Raw genomic sequence first — 20,900 nt, 5'->3', positions numbered from 1 at the left:
CATGTCCCCATATCTGTGCCCCCAATCTCCCCCCCCCATGTCCCCCCCCATCCCCAGATGTCCCCATATCTCTGTGCCCCCAATCTCCCCCCCCCCCCACGTCCCCAGATGTCCCCACATCCGTGCCCCCAGTGTCCCCCCACATCCCCATGGCACAGAGTTGGGGTCTCCCCCCACCACCCACAGCCCCCACCCCACATCCACAGTGGGGCCGGGTGTCACACGGGTGTTTATTGGGGAATGGGGGGGGGGGGGGGGTAATGCTTAAATTGGGGTAAAACACACCGAAAAAGGTTAAAAAGGGGGAAAGAACCCAAAAGGATTAAAAGGGAAACAAGCGCCGCAGAGGCCGTGGGGAAAAAAGAGTAAAAATGGGGGGGGGAAATGGGTAAAAAAAAGCTGAAAATGGGGGAAAAGCACCAAAGGGTGGAAGGGGGGGGGAGGGGGGGGGAAGCCCCGAAGGTTTTAATGGGGGAAAAACCCCAAAAAATGATTAAAAGCAAGGGAGAAAAAAAACTGTTGGGAAGGTTAAAATGAGGGGAAATCACTCAAAAAAGTTAAATGGGGGGAAACCCCCCCCCCCAAAAAAATAAAGCGGAGCTCCGGGGGCCCCCCCAGCTCACGGCTCCCCCCCCAGGGGGGGGCTCAGCTCCACGCGGGGCAGACGGAAGCGGGGGGGGGGCAGCGTTGGGGACCCCCCCCTCAGCCCCACTTTGGGGACCCCCCACTTCCTCCCCCCCCCCCATCGGCCTCCCCTTTGGCTTTAGAAAAGCCCCAGATGTGCCTGGAGGGGGGGGGGCCGCCTTTTTCCTCCCCCCTCCCCTTCACCAAAGCCCCCACCGCCCTCCTCACGCCCCCCCCCTTCGCCTTCTCCCCCGCCCCCCCCTCCTCCATCGCCGGTTTTGGGGCCGTTTCCATCGTTTTCGGGGTTTTTTCCTCCGCTTTGCCCCCCCCCCCTCCGAACCCCCCCACCAGCTCCAATTCGGGCACCTTCAGCCCCCCTTTTTTCTTCCCCCCCCTCCCGCTTTTTGAAGCTCCCCCCCTCCAAAAATCAGCCCGATGTTGGGGACGGACCCCCCCAGGCGCCGCCCCCCCCCCACTTTGGGCTCCCCCACCTCCGCTCGGAGGTCCGGGCTGGACCCCCCCATGCGGACCCCCCCCAGCTGCCACCCTTTGGGGGTCCCTTTGCCCCCCCCTTTATCCCCAACTCCCTTTTTATCCCCCAAAGCCACTTCCAAAGCCACGGGGGGGGCGATGACTTCTAAAGCGGCCATTTTGGGCCCCCCCTCGACGTCACCGCAGACTTTGAGGCACGAAAGTTCCAATTTGGGCATTTTTCGGCCCAAAGTTTCGGCGGTGCCGTCCGTGGCTCCGGGCAGCGCCAGCGTCACCCCCACCTTGGGGACGGCGATGTCCAACGACGGCACCGACACCGCCGCCCCCCCCGGGGGCACCGTGGGGACCCCCACCTTTGGCACCCCCACCTTTGGGACCCCCACTTTTGGGATCCCCACTTTTGGAACCCCCGCTTTTGGGACCCCCGCTTTTGGGACCCCCTCCTCTACCCCCCCCTCGCTCGTCGTCGTCACCGCCGGTGGTCCCGGGGGGGGGACGGGGCGGGGGGACAGCAGGGACAGTTTGGGCAGCGCCAACTCCACGTCCACGGGGGGGGGCACCGGGGGTCCTTTCCGAAGAGCTGTCAGGCTCAGCAGGTTCTGGGAGGGGGGGGGGGCACCGATCAGTGCCACCCAATGCCCCCTCCCACCCCCAGTGTCACCCAGTGTCCCCCAGGGTCACCCAGTGCCCCCTCCCACCCCCAGTGCCACCCAGTGCCACCCATTGTCCCCAGTGCCCCCTCCCACCCCCAATGTCACCCAGTGCCCCCCAGTACCACCCAGTGCCCCCCAGTATCACCCAGTGCCACCCAGTGCCCCCTCCCACCCCCAGTGCCCCCCAGTGTCACCCAGTGCCCCCCAGTGCCACCCATTGTCCCCAATGCCCCTCCCACCCCCAGTGTCACCCAGTGCCCCCCAGTACCACCCAGTGCCCCCCAGGGTCACCCAGTGCCCCCTCCCACCCCCAGTGCCCCCCAGTGTCACCCAGTGCCCCCCAGTACCACCCAGTGCCCCCCAGTGCCCCCTCCCCCAGTGTCACCCAATGCCACCCAGTTTCACCCATTGTCCCCAGCGCCCCCTCACACCCTCAGGGTCCCCCATTCCCCCCCATTCCCCCCCAGTGCCCCCTCCCACCCCCAGTGCCCCCCACTGCCACTCAATGTCACCCACTGCCCCCTACTGCCACCCAGTGTTCCCAGTGCCCCCAGTACCCCCCAGGGTCACCCAGTTCCCCCCAGTGTCACCCACTACCCCCCATTCCCCCCCAGTGCCCCCTCCCACCCCTATCGCCCCCCATTCCCCCCCCAGCGCCCCCTCCCCACCCCCAGCGCCCCCCAGTGCCCCCCCCACTCCCAGCGCCCCCCATTCCCCCCCCAGTGCCCCCTCCCCCACCCCCAGTACCACTCAGCGCCCCCCACTGCCCCCCCCCCATGCCACCCACCAGCCGGGCCACCTTGGCCAGGGGTCCTCTGGCGTCGGGGGCGGTGGGCGCGGGGGGGCTCGTGGGGGGGGGACGCGGCGTTTGAGGCAGAAGGAGACGCGGCACTGCCGGGCGCTGCGCAGCACCTGAGCCGCGTCCTCCGTGCGATCGAAGAAGACGCGGGCGCTCAGCAGGCGGTCGCCTGGGGGGCGGGGGGGGGACACGGGGGGGTCAGGGGGGGCGTGGGGGGGTGGGGGGATATGGGGGAGGGTGGGGACATCGGGGGACGTGGGGATGGGGGGGCGCGGGGGGATGTGGGGGGCGTGGGGATGTGAGGGGATATGGGGGACATGGGGGTGTGGGGGGCGTGGGGGGGTGGGGATTTGGGGGGATATAGGGGGGATATGGGGGGGATATGGGGGGCACGGAGGGATATGGGGGGATGGAGACATCGGGGGACGTGGGGATGTGGGGGGCATGGGGGGATGTGGGAGGTGGGGGGATATAGGGGGGATATGGGGGGGATATGGAGGGGCGTGGGGGACATGGGGGGCACGGAGGGATGTGGGGGGATATGAGGGGACGTGGGGGTGTGGGGGGGATGGGGGGGATATGGGGGTGTGGGGGGGCACGAAGGGATATGGGGGGATGGCGACATCGGGGGACGTGGGGATGGGGGGCGCGGGGGGATGGGGGGGGCGTGGGGATGTGAGTGGATGTGGGGGACATGAGGGTGTGGGGGGCGTGGGGGGATGTGGGGGGGTGGGGATTTGGGGGGATATGGGGGGGATATGGGGGGCACGGAGGGATGTGGGGGGATATGGGGGGATGTGGGGATGGGGGGGCGCGGGGGGATGGGGGTTGTGGGGGGCGTGGGGATGTGAGGGGATATGGGGGACGTGGGGATGTGGGGGGCGTGGGGGGATGTGGGAGGTGGGGATTTGGGGGGATATAGGGGGGATATGGGGGGCACGGAGGGATATGGGGGAATATGGGAGACATGGGGGGCTGGGGGGCGTGGGGGGACATGGAGGGGTGGGGATATGGGGGGGATATAGGGGGACACGGAGGGATATGGGGGTATGGGGGGATATGGGGATGTGGGGGCATGGGGGGATATGGAGGAATACGGGGTGTGGGGGGCGTAAGGGGGTGGGGATATGGGGAGATATGGGGGGGCGTGGGGGGATGTGGGGGGATATGGGGGGCACGAAGGGATATGGGGGACATGGGGGGGATGGGGATGTGAGGGGATATGGGGGATATGGGGGATATGGGAATGTGGGGGGCGTGGGGGGATATGGGTGGGTGGGAATATGGGGGGGCACGAAGGGATATAGGGGACATGGGGGGGATGGGGATGTGAGGGGATATGGGGGGATATGGGGACGTGGGGGGGCGGGGGGCGATGTTGACCCCGGGGGGGACGGGAGGCGCCGGCGCCCCCCGGAGGCGGCAGCGCCCCCTAGCGGTGCTGCTGACCCTGGCGGAGGCCGCTGCCGCGCTGCGCCTCCAGCACGAAAACGCCGTCGCGGTCGCCGCCGAGCTGCACCGCGCCCAGCCCGCGCTCCGCCGGCGTCTCCAGGAGCAGCTCCTGCACGGCCTGCGGGAACGGGACCACAAGGGGCACTGAGACCCATGGGGACACAGGGACCCCATGGGGACACAGAGACCCCATAGGGACACAGTGAGACCCCATAGGGACACAGGGACCCCATGGGGACACAGGGACCCCATAGGGAAACAGGGAGACCCCATAGGGGCACTGAGACCCCATAGGGACACAGGGACCCCATGGGGAAACAGGGACCCCATAGGGAAACAGGGACCCCAAGGGGCACTGAGACCCCATAGGGAAACAGGGACCCCATGGGGACACAGGGACCCCAAGGGGCACTGAGACCCCATGGGGACACAGGGACCCCATAGGGAAACAGGGACCCCAAGGGGCACTGAGACCCCATGGGGACACAGGGACTCCATAGGGACACAGGGACCCCATAGGGAAACAGGGAGACCCCATAGGGGCACTGAAACCCCATAGGGACACAGGGACCCCATGGGGACACAGGGACCCCATAGGGACACAGTGAGACCCCATAGGGACACAGGGACCCATGGGGAAACAGGGACCCCATAGGGACAGAGGGACCCCATAGGGAAACAGGGACCCCAAGGGGCACTGAGACCCCATGGGGACACAGGGACCCCATAGGGACACAGTGAGACCCCATAGGGACACAGGGACCCCATGGGGACACAGGGACCCCATAGGGAAACAGGGAGACCCCATAGGGGCACTGAGACCCCATAGGGACACAGGGACCCCATGGGGAAACAGGGACCCCATAGGGAAACAGTAAGACCTCCCCATAGGGACACAGTGAGAGCTCCATAGGGGCACTGAGACCCATAGGGGCACTGAGACCCCATAGGGACACAGTGAGACCCCATAGGGACACAGGGATCCCCTAGGGAAACAGGGACCCCATAAGGAAACAGTGAGATCCCATATGGACACTGAGACTCCATAAGGGCACAGAGACCCCATAGGGAAACAGAGACCCCATAGGGGAAAAGAGACCCCATAGGGGTACAGTGAGACCCCATAGGGACACAGTGAGACCCCCCCATAGGGGCACAGACCCCCATAGGGACACAGAGGCCCCATAGAGAAATAGTGAGACCCCATAGGGGCACTGAGACCCCAAAAAGGCACAGTGAGACCCCCCCCATAAGGACACAGTCAGACCCCATAGGAACACAGACCCCCCCATAGGGACACACTGAGACCCCCCCCACCTCCTCCACATTCTGGGGGGGGGGACACACAGTGAGACCCCCCCATGTCACCCCAAATGGGGTCACACTGAGACCCCCCCCACCCCCATGTCACCCATCCCTCCCATCCCCCCCCCCTGCAGCCCCTGAGGTGGGGGGGGCACACAGTGAGACCCCCCCCCATGTCACACCTCCCCCCCCCCCCCCAGCTCGGGGTCTCACCTCAGGGCCGGCGCGGGGGGGCTCCATGGTGCTGCAGTTGGGGGGGGGGCACTGGGGGTCAGCAGAGGGCAGGAGGGTGGGGGGCTGCAGGAAGGGGGGGGCACAACGTCATTGAATTACCCCCATTAAAAGCCCCCCCCCTGCATTTAACCCCCCCCATTGACCCCCTTTCAATTCCCACCGACCCCCCCCCCACTGCTGAGCCCCCCCCCCATGGAATTTCCCATCAAACCCCACTGAATCCCCCCCCCCCCTCCGAGCCCCCCCATAACAAAACCCCCCATTGCACCCCCTCACTAAAGCCCCCCCATTGGATCCCCCCCCCAACCCCTTCACACCCCCCCCCCCCCCATATTATAACCCCCCCCACCATTGGGACCCCCCCACTGCAAAACCCCATTGCAAACCCCCCCCCCCATTATTACAACCCCCCCATTAAAACCCCCATACATCACCCCCCCATATTCCCCTCCCCCCCCCCCCCTCATAGCAAAGCTCCCCCCTCCTCCCCACCCCGGGGGGGGGGGGGCACAAAGCGCCCCATTGTTGCCCCCCCAGGGGAATGTGGGGCATTTGGGGCACTCAGCACAAAGCGCCCACACTGATGGGGGGGGGGGGGGCACCCAGGGGGGGTCCCGGAAGGGTGGGGGGAGGGGGGGGGCACCCAGGGGGATCCCAGATGGGAGGGGGGGGGCAACCAAGAGGGTCTGCAGGGGGGGGGGCACAGGGAGAGTCCCAGAGGAGGGGGGGGGCAAGGGGGTCTCGGAGGGGGGGGGAACACGGGGGGGGTTCTGGGGGGGGGCAGCACCCATGGGGGCCCCGGAAGGGGGGGAAACACAGGGGGGGGTTCGGGGGGGGGGGGCACCTATGGGGGTCCCGGAAGGGGGGGGGGCACAGGGACACCCCCTGACTGCAGCGATGGAGGAAGAGTGGGATGGGGGGGCAATGGGGGGTAATGGGGACATTGGGATATGGGATATGGGGGCAATATAGGGCAATGGGGACAGTGTGGGGACAAGGCGGACATTGTGGGGTAATGGGGACTATGGGATATGGGGGCAGTGGGGGGCAGTGGGGACGTTATGGGGTAATGGGGACATGGGGATGTTATGGGGACAGTATGGGGTAATGGCAACATTATGGGGACATGGGGATATGGGATATGGGGTCATGCGGGCAATATGGGGCAATGGGGACATCAGGATATGGGGACGTTATGGGGCAATGGGAACAGGAGATTATGGGGATGTGGGGACAATATAGGGACAGCACGGGGCAGTGGGGACGTGGGGATATGGGATATGGGGACACTATGGGGCAATGGGGACATTGGGATATGGGATACGGGGGCATTATGGGGCAGTGGGAATATAAGGACGATATGGGGCAACGGGGACATTGGGGTATGGGGACGTATGGGGGCAACGGGGACATTGGGGATATAGGGACGTTATGGGGCAGTGGGGATACAGGAATATAGGGACGTGATAGGGCAATAGGGGCATCAGAATATGGGGTAATGGGGCCGTGGGGCTGTGGGGCCGTAGGGATATGGGGCTGTGGGGCTGGATATGGGGTGATGGAGATCTGGAGATATGGGGCAATGGGGCTGTGGGGTGATAGGGCTATGGGGCTGTGGGACAATGGGAATATGGGGATATGGAGATATTGGGCTATGGGGCAATGGGGATATGGGGCTGTGGGGCAATGGGGCCATGGGATGTAGGGCAATGGGGCCGTGGGGCAATGGGGATATGGGAATGTGGAGATATGGGTTATGGGGCAATGGGGCTATGGGGCTATGGGGCCATGGGGCTATGGGGCCATGGGGATATGGGGCCGTGGGGATATGGGGCCGTGGGGCTATGGGGATATGGGGCAATGGGGCCGTGGGGCTGTGGGGCTGTGGGGATATGGGGATATGGGGATATGGGGCAATGGGGCCGTGGGGATATGGGGCTGTGGGGCAGTGGGGATATGGGGCAATGGGGCCGTGGGGCTGTGGGGCAATGGGGCCATGGGGATATGGGACCGTGGGGATATGGGGATATGGGGATATGGGGCAATGGGGCTGTGGGGATATGGGGCTATGGGGATATGGGGCTGTGGGGCCGTGGGGATATGGGGCAATGGGGCCGTGGGGATATGGGGCCATCCGTACCTCAGTCGGTGTCGCTGCTGCCGGCGGCGGCCCCACAGCTCCGGGGGGGGCGACCAGAAAAGGCTGCAGGGAGGGGCGGCGCCGGCGGCCATTGGTGGCCTCAGAGCGGGGGCAGCGGGGGGGGCGGGGGGTGGGGGGCTGGGGACCCCAAAATGGGGCAATGAAGGAGAAAAGGGGGGGGGGCAGCGGGCAGCCCCATCCCACAGCGCACAGGGACCCCCGGCACCCAACGACCCCCCCCTCAAAATCCCCCATCGCTAATAGGATCCCCCCCACCAATACCCCAAGCCCCCCATAGGACCCCCCCCCACTAATAGGATCCCCCCCAGGACTCCCCCCCTCAGCATTACCAGCACCTGAAAGACCCCCCTCAGAACCCCCCCAATACACCCCCCCCCCTCAAGACCCCTCACCACCAATAGGAAGCCTCTCAGGACCCCCCTATCACCAATAGGACCCCCCCCCAAACCCCCCCCAGCATTCCCAGCATCATAAGGCCCCCCCAGGACCCCCCAGCATCATAGGACCCCCCCCATCATCCCCATCACCAATAGGACCCCCACTCAGAACCCCCCCACCATTAGTAGGACCCCCCCCACCACTCCAATCCCCCCCCCATCACACCCCCAGCACCCATAGGACCCCCCCAGCACCCCAACCCCCCCAGGACCTCCTCTCCCAGCACAACAGGACCCCCTCAACCCCCCCCAGGAAACCCCCCCCCCCGCATCCCCAGCACCACAGGACCCCCCCAGGACCCCCCCAGCTCCCCCCCCCCCCGCACCGTGGGGCGGCCATTGCTGACACAGCGGTTCCCCCCCCGCCCCCCCCACAAAGCCCTTCGGCCCCAAACAATGAGGCGACTGATGGGGGGGGGGCCGTGGGTGGGGGGCGGAATGCGGCGCTGGCGCCCGCTATGGGGGGGGGGGGGTTGGGGGAACCCATGGGTGCTGCGTAACCCCCTCCTCCCCCCCCCAGTGAAAGGTGGAGCCCCACGGCTGCAGAACAACCCCCCCCTGCCCCACAGGACCCCCCCAGCCCTTCAGGACCCCCACCCCAGACCCACAGAAACCCCTTCAGCCCCATAGAACCCCTTCAATCCTACAGGAACCCCCCCAGACCCATAGAACTCCCCCAGACCCACAGGACCCCCCCAGACCCACAAGACCCCCCCAGCCCTACAGAACCCCCTGTCCCCCCCACCTCCCACCCCCTGGTCCCATAGGACCCCCTCAATCCTACAGACTCCCTCATCTCAACAGAACCCCCCCAGTCTCACAGGACCCCCCCAACCCCACAGGAGCCCCCAGCCCCACAAGACTCCCCCAGCCCTTCAGGATCCCCACCCCAGACCCACAGAAACCCCTTCAGCCCCATAAAACCCCTTCAATCCTACGGGACCCCCCCCAGACCCATAGAACTCCCCCAGACCCACAGGACCCCCCCAGCCTTTCGACCCCCCCCCCTACCTCCCACCCCCTGGCCCTTCAGGACCCCCTCAATCCTACAGACCCCCTCATCTCAACAGAACCCCCACAGCCTCACAGGATCCCCCAACCCCACAGGACCCCCACAGCCCTATAGGACTCCCCACAGCCCTTCAGGATCCCCACCCCAGACCCACAGAAGCCCCTTCAGCCCCACAGAACCCCTTCAATCCTACAGGACCCCCCCAGACCCATAGAACTCCCCCCCACCCCCCACCCCCTGGCCCCATTAGGACTCCCTCAATCCTACAGACCCCTCATCTCAACAGGACCCCCCCAGCCCCACAGGACCCCCCCAGCCCTATAGAACTTTGCCTGCCTAGACCCATAGGACCCCTCCAACCCCACAGGAGCCCCCAGCCCCACAAGACCTCCCCAGCCCTTCAGGACCCCCACCCCAGACCCACAGAAACCCCTTCAGCCCCATAGAACCCCTTCAATCCTACAGGACCCCCCCAGACCCATAGAACTCCCCCAGACCCACGTGAGCCTCCAGACCCATAGGGCCCCCTCCCAGCCCCTCAAGACCCCCCCAGGCCCACAGGAGCCCCCACACCCACAGAACACCCCCAAACCCACAGAACACCCCCAGCCCTATAGAACTCCCCCCCCCAGACCCACAGGACCCCCCAGGCCCACAGAAGCCCCCAGCCCCCCCGCAGCCCCCCGGCCCTACACGACCCCTCATCTTCACAGCCCTCCCCCCCGGCCCCATAGAACCCTATGGGTCCGCTGTCGGGACACAGAGGCCACGCCCCGGAAGGCGCCGTTTTGGGGCCGTTTCCTTGGATTTTGGGGCCGTTTCCTTGGATTTTGGGGCCGCTCCATCGAATTTCGGCGCTGTGGCGATGCCGCCTTCAGAACAGGCCCCGCCCCTCCCCGGGCTCGGCCAATGGGAACGCAGCGCTGTTCTCCCCGCAGCCAATAGGAGCGCGGCTCCCGTTGCTAGGCAGCGCGGCGCGGCAACGCGCGCAAACACCGCCGGCGCTCAGCCAATGGGCGCGCAGCGCCCGCGGCTCCGCCAATGGGCGGCGGCAGCTGAGCCCTCGGGCCCGCCCCCCAGGCGACCTGTCAGAGGCGCGCTACTGTGGTCCCGCCCTCCATGAGGGCCCGGCCAATGGAAAGTGGGCTTTGAACCTCCGCGCTGATAGGCAGAGAGAACAGCCAATAGACACGCGGAAATCGCGAGGCGCCGCTCTCGCTACTATTGGTCGGCGGGCTGCGAGTGCCCGCCCCTTCCCCGCGTCAGTCCCCAATCGTCATTCCCGCGGGGCGGAAGGAGGAGCCAAACCCCAGCTTTTACCAATGAGCGACCGTCTTACAGCGTCACCCCCTCTCTTGCCCAACGAGCGCTCAGTTTGCAAAGCGGCATCGAGCGGGAGCTCAGCGACCGAGCCAATCCCCGCCCCGAGGGGGGCGCGCTCAGCGGGCGGACCAATCGAACCGCCCGTTACAGCGCGCGAGGTGAGCGCCAGCCAATGGCGGCGCGCGTTGCAGCGCGGCGCGGGCCGGGGAGGGGAGGAGGAGGGCGATGGCGGCCATTTTGAGCCGTCCCCTCAGCGGCCCTCGATGGGCGCCGGGCGGCGGCGATGGACGTGAGGCGGCTGCGGGTGAACGAGCTGAAGGAGGAGCTGGGGCGGCGCGGCTTGGATACCCGAGGGCTGAAGGCCGAATTGGCCGAGCGGCTGCAGGCGGCGCTGGAGGCGGAGGAGGCCCGGCGGGGGCCCGGCGGGGAAGCGGCCTCGGACGGACACTGTAAGGCCCGCGGCGCCCGGCGGGGGGACGGCGGCGGTTCCCCCTCCCCTCAGCGCCCCGCTGCCCCCGTAGGGCCCTGGCCGCCGCCTCCCCGCTCCGCCCGGCCGCGCCCCCCCGTCTCCCCCTCCTTCCCCCCCCCCCCCCCCCATCCCCTTTTTCCTTCGTTTTTACCCCGTTCTTCCCGTTTCCGTGGGCCCCGACGGCCCTGGGGGGCTTTGCTCCCCCCCTTCATCCCGTTAGGACTCCGTCCTGTCGCCCCCCGCTGCGTGTTGGGGTCTGCTCGTGGGGCTCCGTGTGTCCCACAGTGGGGCTCTGTGCCCCCCCCCCCCCCCATCTTCATAAAGCTCTGTGTCCATTGCCTCCATCCCTTTAGGGCTCCGTGTGTCCCCCATTGGGGCTCTGTGCCCCCCTCTGATCCCCCATAGGACCCCAATGTGTCCCCCAATAGGGCTCTGTGCTCCCCCCCTCCATCCCCACAGGGCTCTGTGTGTCCCCTCCATCCCTATAAGGCCCCGTGTGTCCCCCCCCCCATCCCCGTAAAGCTGTGTCGATCCCCTCCATCCCCAGTAGGGCCCTGTGTGTCCCACAATAGGACTCTGTGCCCCCCTCTGATCCCCCATAGGGCTCCATGTGGCCCTCAGTGGGGCTCTGTGTGTCCCCTCCATCCCTATAGGGCACCGTGTGTCCCCCAATAGGGCTCTGTGTCCATCTCTTCTGTCCCCATTAGGGCTCTGTGTGTTCTCTCCATCCCTATAGAGCTCCGTGTGTCCCCCAGTAGGGCTCTGTGTCCTCCCCCTCATCCCCCATAGGGCCCCACGTGTCCCCCAATAGTGCTCTGTCCCAGCCCCCTATTGACAGCTGTAACTGGGAGGGCTCACGCAGACCCCACAGATCTCCCCCAGCCCCACCCCTATGGGTCTCCACAGCCCCTCACACCCCCAAAACCCCAACAGCTGAGGATGAGCGCTGGGATTTGGCTTTATTTCCCCCCCTCTCCCACCCAGTGCTCGTTTTTTTGGGCCTCTTTTGATGTTTTTAATTAACCAACCCACTTCATTCTGCCCTCAGGTGCCCTCTGGGGTTGCAGAATCGCCAGCTGCCCCCCCTGGGCTGCTGAATTTCCTCATCCCACATCGCTTCTGCTTTGTCCCCGTTCGGAAAGTCGTGGGGACTCTTGCCCTCCTCGTGCCCCCCTCTGTCTGTTGGCTAAAGCAACCCGGTAACGTTCTGCTCTTATTCCCCCCTTTTCCCCCCCAAAGATGGCCTCGACAACAACAGCCACCCGGGTGAGCCTCAGGGCTACCAGCCCTACGAGCACAGCAAGCAGGACAACGAATCGGGCTACGAGAGGCGGCCCTTGGACCCCGAGCACCCCTCGCTCCACCCAGGTAGGGCCCCCCCCACTCATCTCCTGGCCTGGCAGCCCCCTCCCCGCTGCTGCTCGGCTGACGGCTCTGCCCCCTTTGTCACCCACAGAGATGAAGCCGGATCCCAAACCCGAAGACCCCGCTCCCGCCTACACCGTGCCGCCCCCCAACTACAACACCCCCCCTCCAGCTTACAACCTCCCCCCCCCACCCACCTACGCCGCTCCCCCCGCCGCTTACGGCCCCCCACCCTCAGCCTACAGCGCACCCCCCGCCTACAGCGCCCCGACCCCCGCCTACAACACCCCGACCCCCGGCTACAGCGCGCCGCCCCCCACCTACAGCACCCCCGCCTACAACGCTCCGCCTCCCACCACCTACAACGCCCCCACCTACAGCGCTCCCCCCCCTCCCGCTTACAACACCCCCGTCCCACCCTACAACGCTCTGCCCGGCGCCTACAACGCGCCCGACCCCTCGCAGCCCCGACCCCAGCAGCCCCGTAAGCGGCCCTACGAGGAGCAGCGGGGCCGGGGGTACTACGAGCACCGCGAGGACAAGAGGTGAGCGCTGCCCTCGGTGACATCCCCCCATATCTGGTTCCGTATCACCACGCTGAGCCCCCTCCCCACCCCGCACCGCAGGGGCCGGTCGCCGCAGCCGCCCGCCGAGGACGAGGAGGAGGATTTTGATGAGACTTTGGTGGCCGTCGACACCTGTGAGTGCCTCTGTGGGATGTGGGGAATCCACGTGGGGCCGTGGGCAGCGCCTGCGGCCCGACTGCCATCTTTTCTCCTACAGACAACTGCGACCTGCACTTCAAGGTGGCCCGGGACCGTTACAGCGGGTACCCCCTCACCATCGAGGGCTTTGCCTACCTGTGGTCCGGCGCCCGCGCCACCTACGGCGCCCGGCAGGGCCGCGTGTGCTACGAGATGAAGGTGAGCAGCACCACGTCGTGCTCAGGCCGCCTCGAATAGCAGCCCAAACATTCCCTTCCTCTCCGCCTTCACCTCGCAGGTCAACGAGGAAATCTCAGTCAAACACCTCCCAGCCTCCGAGCCCGACCCCCACGTGGTGCGGGTGGGTTGGTCGCTGGATTCCTGCAGCACCCAGCTGGGTAAGAGCGCGCGTTTTGGGGCAGAAAACCTTTTTTTTTTGTCCCCGTTTCGGCTCACCCGGCCGCTCTCTGCCCGCTCAGGTGAGGAACCCTTTTCTTACGGCTACGGCGGCACCGGCAAGAAGTCGACCAACTGCAAATTTGAGAACTACGGGGAAACCTTCGCCGAGAACGACGTCATCGCCTGCCTCGTCGTGAGTGCGGCGCCTCCTGCGGCTGTAGGCAGGCGTTTCGTGGTTCCGGGCCTTCACCCGCCGCCGTCTCGCCCCGCTGCAGGACTTTGAGTGCGGGGAGGAGGTGGAGATGTCCTTCATGAAGAACGGGAAGTGGCTGGGGGTGGCGTACCGGGTCCGCAAGGACGTGTTGGCCGGCCGGGCGCTCTTCCCTCACGTCCTGGTGAAAAACTGCGCCATCGAGTTCAACTTCGGCCAAAGGGAGGACACCTATTTCTCCGTGCCGCCCGGTTTCACCTTCATCCAGCACCTCCCCGTGGCTGAGCGCGTCCGGGGCACCACGGGGCCCAAGAGCAAAGCCGAGTGCGAGGTGCGGCGCGGCCGGGCCGGCGGGGGGACGCGGTGCTGGGGGTCCCGGCCGTGACGGCGTCGCCTTCACCCGGCAGATCCTGATGATGGTCGGGCTGCCCGCTGCCGGCAAGACGACGTGGGCCGTCAAACACGCGGCCGCCAACCCCTCCAAGAAGTACAACATCCTGGGGACGAACGCCATCATGGATAAGATGAGGGTAAGGGGAGGAACTCGGGGCTCGAGGGGCTCTTCTGACCTTGGTGGGGTGGGAGAGCTCTGAGATGGTTGAGGCTGGGGAGTGGGAAAGAGATAGAAGTTGGGTTTGGTGAGCTTGGAGATCTTTTCCAACCTGGTTGAGCTGGAAGGTCTCGGAGACGGATGACTGAGTGGGGGTGGGTTGGTGGCTGGGTTTGGTCGTCTTGGAGTTCTTCTCCAACCTTACTGAGCTGGAAGATCTGCAGGATGGATGGCCGTGAGAGGGGGCGGGTTGACGGTTGGACTCGGTGATTTCAGAGCTGTTATCCAACCCCGTTGAGTTGGAAGATCTCGGAGATCGATGACTACAAGTGGGGATGGGTTGATGGTTGGATTTGGTGACCTCGGAGCTCTTTTCTAACCGTGTTGAGTTGGAAGACCTTGAAATCAGTGACTGTGATGAGCAGGGATGGGTTGGTACTGGGATTTGGTGAGCTCAAAGCTCTTCTCCAACCCCGTTGAGTTGGAAGAGCTCCGAGATGGACGACTGAGTGGGGATGGGTTGATGGTTGGACTCAATGATCCCAAAGTTCTACTTGAGCCTCGTTGAGTTGAAAGACCTTTGAGATGGTTGGCTACGAGTGGGATGTGTTGATGGTTGGGTTTGACGACCTCGGCGCTCTTCTCCAACCTCTTTGATTTGGAAGGTCTCCAAGGTGCATGAGTTGATGGTTGGACTCAGTGATCTCAGAGCTCATTTCCAGCCCTGTTGAGTTGGAAGATCTCGGAGATCGATGACTACAAGTGGGAATGGGTTGAAGGTTGGATTTGGTGACCTTAGAGCTCTTTTCTAACCGTGTTGAGTTGGAAGACCTTGAAATCAGTGGCTGTGATGAGCGGGGATGGGTTGGTGGTTGGATTTGATGATCTCAGAGCTCTTCTCCAACCCCGCTGAGTTGGAGGAGCTGCGAGGTGGATGAGTGTGAGCGGGGCTGGGCTGATGGTTGGACTCAGTGATCCTAAAGCTCTGCTTGAGCCTCGTTGAGTTGAAAGACCTTCGAGATGGTTGGCTACGAGTGGAGATGGGTTGATGGTTGGGTTTGGTGACCTCTGCGCTCTTCTCCAACCCTGTTGAGTTGGAGGAGCTCCGAGGTGGATGAGTGTGAGCAGGGCTGGGCTGATGGTTGGACTCAGTGATCCTAAAGCTCTTTTCCAACTTCATTGAGTTGGAAGACCTTTGAGATGGTTGGCTACGAGTGGGATGTGTTGATGGTTGGGTTTGGTGACCTCTGCGCTCTTCTCCAACCCCGTTGAGTTGGAGGAGCTCCAAGGTGGATGAGTGTGAGCGGGGCTGGGCTGACAGCGGGGTTTGGTGACCTCGGGGCTCTTTTCCACCCCTAACGACCCCGTGTTTGGCTGGAAGGTGATGGGGCTCCGGCGCCAACGCAACTACGCGGGCCGCTGGGACGTGCTGATCCAGCAGGCGACGCAGTGCCTCAACCGCCTGATCCAGATCGCCGCCCGCAAGAAGCGCAACTACATCCTGGACCAGGTGAGGGGGGGCCCAGGGGGGGCCGGTCCTCCTGAGGGCACAGCTGACGATGTGGGGAGTGTCTGGGCCATGCCCTGCAGCCCCACACGGACCCCTGATGCCCCACTGACCCCCAGCAGCCTGCAGCCCTCCACAGCCCCCCGACCCCCTGCAGCCCTCTGCAGACCCCATCACCCCGCAGCCCCATACAGCCCCCCAACACCCTACAGCCCCCTGGCACCCCACGGCACCCTGCAGCCCCCTACAGCCCCCCAACACCCCACAGGTCCCCGGCCCCCTGCAGCCCCCAACGCCCTGCAGCCCCCCTATAGCCCCCCAACACCCTGCAGTCCTCTGTGGCACCCTGCAGCCCCCGGCACCCCCCAACACCCCACAGGCCCCCAGCCCCCTACAGCCCCTGACACTCCACAGCCCCCCAGCACCCTGCAATCCCCTGCAGCCCCCCCCTACAGCCCCCCAACACCCTGCAATCCCCCGCAGTACCCCACAGCCCCCCCTACAGCCCCCCAGCACCCTGCAATCCCACGCAGCCCCCCCTACAGCCCCCCAACACCCTGCAATCCCCCGCAGTACCCCGCAGCCCCCCATCCCCCACAGCCCCCCCTACAGCCCCCCAGCACCCTGCAATCCCTTGCAGCCCCCCCTACAGCCCCCCAGCACCCTGCAATCCCTTGCAGCCCCCCCTACAGCCCCCCAACACCCTGCAATCCTCTGTGGCACCCTGCAGCTCCCGGTGCCCCCCAGCCCCTGATGCCCTGCAGCCCCCCAGCCCCCTCCAGTCCCCCCGACCCCCTCCAGCCCCCCCGCACACCCCGCAGCCCCCCCGACCCTCCCCCCATTGCAGACCAACGTTTACGGCTCAGCCCAGCGGCGGAAAATGCGTCCCTTCGAGGGCTTCCAGCGCAAGGCCGTCGTCATCTGCCCCACGGACGAGGACCTGCGGGAGCGCACGGTCAGACGGACGGACGAGGAGGGGAAGGACGTCCCCGACCACGCCGTGCTGGAGATGAAAGGTGGGGAGGGGGCTCGTATGGAGCAGCAGGACCCCCGCTGAGCTCCTCATCCCTGCCCCGCTCTGACCTCCGGGTGGAAAAACCACAGCGAGAGCCCCCAGCTGCCACTTGTGTTCAGTTTTTGGGGGTGGGCGTCACGTTGAGACCCCCAAACTGCCCTGTGTGCTTCCATTTGGAGGGGCAGAACCACGGAGGGTGCAGCAGACCCCGCTGTGTGCCCCCCCCCCCCCCCCAGCTGGGACTTTGTGGGGAGAGCCCCAAACTGCTCTTTTTTTGCCCTCTTTGCTTCAGTTTTTTGAGTGAGGGATCGCAGTGAGAACCTCAAAGCACCGTCTGTGTTTCTGTCTGCTCTCATTGTCGGGGGGGGGCACCCAGCTGTACCCCCCCCCCGCTTTAATTTTGGGGGAGAAAATAACAGTGAGAGCCCCACAGTGCTGCTTATCTCCCCTGCATTTCAATTTGGGGGGGGGGGCAATCAGAAGCAGAGCCCCAAGCTGCCTCATTCTGTTTGATTCTGGGGGGGGGGGGCATCAACGTGAGACCCCAAAGCGCCACCAAACCCCTCTGCTTTATTTGGGGGGGGGGGGAGCACAAACAGAAGCCCCAAACGGCTGCTTCTCCCCTCCCTGCTTCACTTCAGGGGTCAAAATTCACAGCCAGACCCCAACCCCCCCCTTATCCCCACTCTGTTTTAATTTTGGGGGGGGCGAACCTCGATTTTTAATCACTTTTTCACCCGTTTTCTCACTGCCCCCCCCCCCTCCCCCCCCAGCCAACTTCACGCTGCCGGAGCCGGGCGATTTCCTGGACTCGGTGCTGTTCGTGGAGCTGCAGCGGGACGAAGCGGCCGAATTGGTTCGGCAGTACAACGAGGAGGGTCGCAAGGCGGGACCCCCCCCCGAGAAACGTTTTGATGGACGCCCCTCCCCCTTCCGGGGCCGCGGTGGATTCCAACGCTTCGACGGTCGAGGAGCTGCCGCCGCTCCACCCCCCCCCCAAAGTGGGGGCAACCGGGGGGGCTTCCAGGGCCGCGGGGGCGGCGCCGGGGGGGGCTTCCGTGGTGGAGGAGGGGGCGGCGGAGGTGGAGGTGGAGGTGAGGACCCCACAAATCCTTCCTGCGGGGGTTTGGGGGGGGGGTGGGGGGGTGTTGGGGGTATTTCCCCCTCTCGTTGAAGCTCGGTGGTCCTGGAAACCCCCCTCCCCACCCTAAGAGTCCAGCTGCTTGTTTAGGGGCTTGAGAACCCCCCCGGTAACACCCTCCTGCTTGCCCCTATGGGCTTTTTGGGGGGGGTCCCGTCACCTCATGGATCTTGGGGTTCATTTCCTGGCTGTTCTGGACCCCCCCCCCCAAAAGTCCTGCTTCCTGCTCAAGGCTCTGAGGATTCCCCCCCCCCTCCCCCCCCGTCAAACCACTTCTGTGTATTGGGGGGGGCAGGGGGCTTCGCGTTGTCCCATCCCCCCCCCGGAGTTTGGGGTTCAGCTCCTGATGCCCCTGGACCCCCCCCCAATGGTCATGCTGCCCCCTCAGGGTTCTCCCACCCCCCCCCCCATCCCTCCCGTGTATCCCAATGGGGGACGGGGGGGGGGAGGCCATTGAGTCTGGGGGGGCGACTGAGCACCCTCAGCATCCCACACCCCCCAACCCCCCCTCTGACCACTGACCATCCCACAGGGCTGCCACCCCCCTTCCCCCCCCCCCCCCCCCGCGGGGATACGGGGCTGCCACCCAACCCCCCCCCCCCCCCCCCCCATTTTTTCCAGCCTTCAATCGCAGCAGTTTCACCCCCAACCGCTGGGGCTCCTCCACCTCCACCACCAACAATCGCGACAGTCGCGGTGCCTACAGCCGCCCCGCCCCCCCCCCGAGCGGATTCAGCCCCTCGCGACCCCCCGGCCCCTACAAAGCGGCGGGGGCGACCCCCCCGGCCAGCAGCAACGCCCCCAGCAGCTACAACCAAGGACAGCAGGTACCCCCCGCCCCCCCCAACCGCCCCCCCCTCACCCGCGCGTTGCCGACAGCCGCACGTCGTCGTTGTTGTTGTCGCCCCGCAGCCCAACTACAGTCAGCCCTACGGACAGGGGGGGTACAACCAAGGCTACCCCCCCACCTACGGCTACAGCGGCTACGGCAGCTACAGCCAAAGCTACCCGCAGCCCCCCCCGCCCGCGGGGCAGAGCTACAACCAGAGCTACAACCAATACCCGCAGGTAGGCGGCGCTTTTGGGGCAAAAAGAGCCTTTTTTGGGGGCTGGGGGGGGGAAGTGGGGGCAGGGGGGGGGGAGCTGGGGGCGGAGACCCCCCCGCCGTTGCTCACTTGCTCTCCTTCCCTCTTTTTTTTTCTGCTTTCTTTGCCCTTTCTCTCCACCTTTTGTTGGTTGGTTTTTTTTTTTACCCACTTTTGCCCAATTTTCTCCTTCTTTATCTCCACTTTTTCCTTTTTTCCACTTCCCCCCTCCCCCCCTTTTTCCCTCCCCTCCCCCCCCTTTTCCCTCCCCTTCCCCCCCTTTTCCCTCCCCTTCCCCCCCTTTTCCCTCCCCTTCCCCCCCTTTTCCCTCCCCTTCCCCCCCTTTTCCCTCCCCTTCCCCCCCTTTTCCCTCCCCTTCCCCCCCTTTTCCCTCCCCTTCCCCCCCTTTTTCCTCCCCTTCCCCCCCTTTTTCCCTCCCCTTCCCCCCTTTTTCCCTCCCCTTCCCCCCCTTTTCCCTCCCCTTCCCCCCCTTTTCCCTCCCCTTCCCCCCCTTTTCCCTCCCCTTCCCCCCCTTTTTCCTCCCCTTCCCCCCCTTTTCCCTCCCCTTCCCCCCCTTTTTCCCTCCCCTCCCCCCCTTTTCCCTCCCCTTCCCCCCCTTTTCCCTCCCCTTCCCCCCCTTTTCCCTCCCCTTCCCCCCCTTTTCCCTCCCCTTCCCCCCCTTTTTCCTCCCCTTCCCCCCCTTTTTCCCTCCCCTTCCCCCCCTTTTTCCCTCCCCTTCCCCCCCTTTTTCCCTCCCCTTCCCCCCCTTTTCCCTCCCCTTCCCCCCCTTTTCCCTCCCCTTCCCCCCCTTTTTCCTCCCCTTCCCCCCCTTTTTCCTCCCCTTCCCCCCCTTTTTCCTCCCCTTCCCCCCCTTTTTCCTCCCCTTCCCCCCCTTTTTCCTCCCCTTCCCCCCCTTTTTCCTCCCCTTCCCCCCCTTTTTCCTCCCCTTCCCCCCCTTTTTCCTCCCCTTCCCCCCCTTTTTCCTCCCCTTCCCCCCCTTTTTCCTCCCCTTCCCCCCCTTTTTCCTCCCCTTCCCCCCCTTTTTCCTCCCCTTCCCCCCCTTTTTCCTCCCCTTCCCCCCCTTTTTCCTCCCCTTCCCCCCCTTTTTCCTCCCCTTCCCCCCCTTTTTCCCCCCTCCCCCCCTTTTTCCCCCCTCCCCCCCCTTTTTTCCTCCCCCCTTTTCCTCCTTCTCCCCCCTTTCTTCACTTCCCCCTTTTCCCTTTTTTCCCTTCTCTTTTCCTTTTTGCTCTTTTTTCCTCCTTTTACCTTTTCCTTTTTCCCCCCCTCCCTTTTATTCTCTTCTCCCCCCCCCTTTTTTCTCCCCCCCCCCTTTTTTCTCCCCCCCCCTTTTTTCTCCCCCCCCCTTTTTTTCTCCCCCCCTTTTTCTCCCCCCAGCAGTACACCCAGCAGTGGGGCCCCTACTACCAGCAGCCCCCCCCGTGGCCCCCCTACTACGGCAGCTACGACTACAGCAGTTACACGGGCAGCTCTCAGGGGGGCTCCAGCAGTGCGCAGTGACCCCCCCCCAACCCCCCCCCCGCCCCCATTTTGGGGCCAATTCCGCCCTTTTTGGTGTTCCTGGCGGCGTTGCGGCCCCCCCTCCGTGTCAGCACTGCATTTCTGTTGTTCCCTTTTATTTTCTGTCTGTTTTAAAAGGAAAAGAAGGAAAAAAAAAAAAAAAAAAGAGAAGAAAGAAAAGAATATTTTTAAGCTCAAAGGGACTGAAATGGTAAAGAGAAAAAAAAAAAAAGAAAAAACAGAAAAGCAACAAAAAATTCCCCATTTTTGCAGCGTTTTCCCTCATTTTGGACTCTTTGTCCTCATTTCAACCCCCAACCCCATGGGGGGCCCTGGGGGGGGCGCAGCCCTCAGCCCCCATCTGTGTCCGTGTGTCCCATTGGCCGTCTGTCCTCACTGCCCCCCCCCCCCCCCCCCCCCCAGCGATTTTTGCTTTGTTCTCCC

The 20,900-nt window shown here is 65.0% G+C and overlaps 2 protein-coding genes across 3 annotated transcripts; one reads left to right on the top strand and one right to left on the bottom strand.

Annotated features, from left to right (window-relative positions):
* Positions 1–869: 869 nt before the first annotated feature.
* PRX (periaxin) lies at positions 870–8,023 on the bottom strand. The gene is made up of 5 exons (XM_090129857.1): positions 7,700–8,023; positions 5,539–5,622; positions 4,018–4,138; positions 2,557–2,737; positions 870–1,715 (listed from the first exon to the last, which is right to left on the bottom strand). Coding segments are annotated over exons 1-5 (642 nt in total). The 5' UTR covers positions 7,955–8,023; the 3' UTR covers positions 870–1,714.
* A 2,257-nt stretch (positions 8,024–10,280) lies between these two features.
* Positions 10,281–20,862, top strand: HNRNPUL1 (heterogeneous nuclear ribonucleoprotein U like 1). Of its 2 annotated transcripts, none has more exons than XM_090129838.1 (15): positions 10,281–10,941; positions 12,201–12,329; positions 12,418–12,871; positions 12,953–13,026; positions 13,110–13,249; positions 13,329–13,428; positions 13,510–13,622; positions 13,705–13,971; positions 14,048–14,170; positions 15,572–15,700; positions 16,545–16,713; positions 17,486–17,806; positions 18,475–18,680; positions 18,766–18,921; positions 20,337–20,862. In XM_090129838.1, exons 1-15 carry the CDS (start codon positions 10,776–10,778, stop codon positions 20,454–20,456), a joined length of 2,667 nt encoding a protein of 888 aa, XP_089985964.1. In that variant the 5' UTR covers positions 10,281–10,775; the 3' UTR covers positions 20,457–20,862. The 2 variants fall into 2 exon arrangements, with proteins under 2 accessions (XP_089985964.1, XP_089985963.1); XM_090129837.1 differs by having other exon boundaries at positions 10,282–10,941; positions 20,334–20,862.
* The last annotated feature ends 38 nt before the right edge of the window (positions 20,863–20,900 follow it).

Source organism: Phasianus colchicus, chromosome 38, assembly GCF_987193195.1.
Source record: "Phasianus colchicus chromosome 38, bPhaCol1.hap1.1, whole genome shotgun sequence".
In the NCBI taxonomy this organism is placed as follows: Eukaryota; Metazoa; Chordata; class Aves; order Galliformes; family Phasianidae; genus Phasianus; species Phasianus colchicus.
This window is presented reverse-complemented; position numbering and strand designations above follow the sequence as displayed.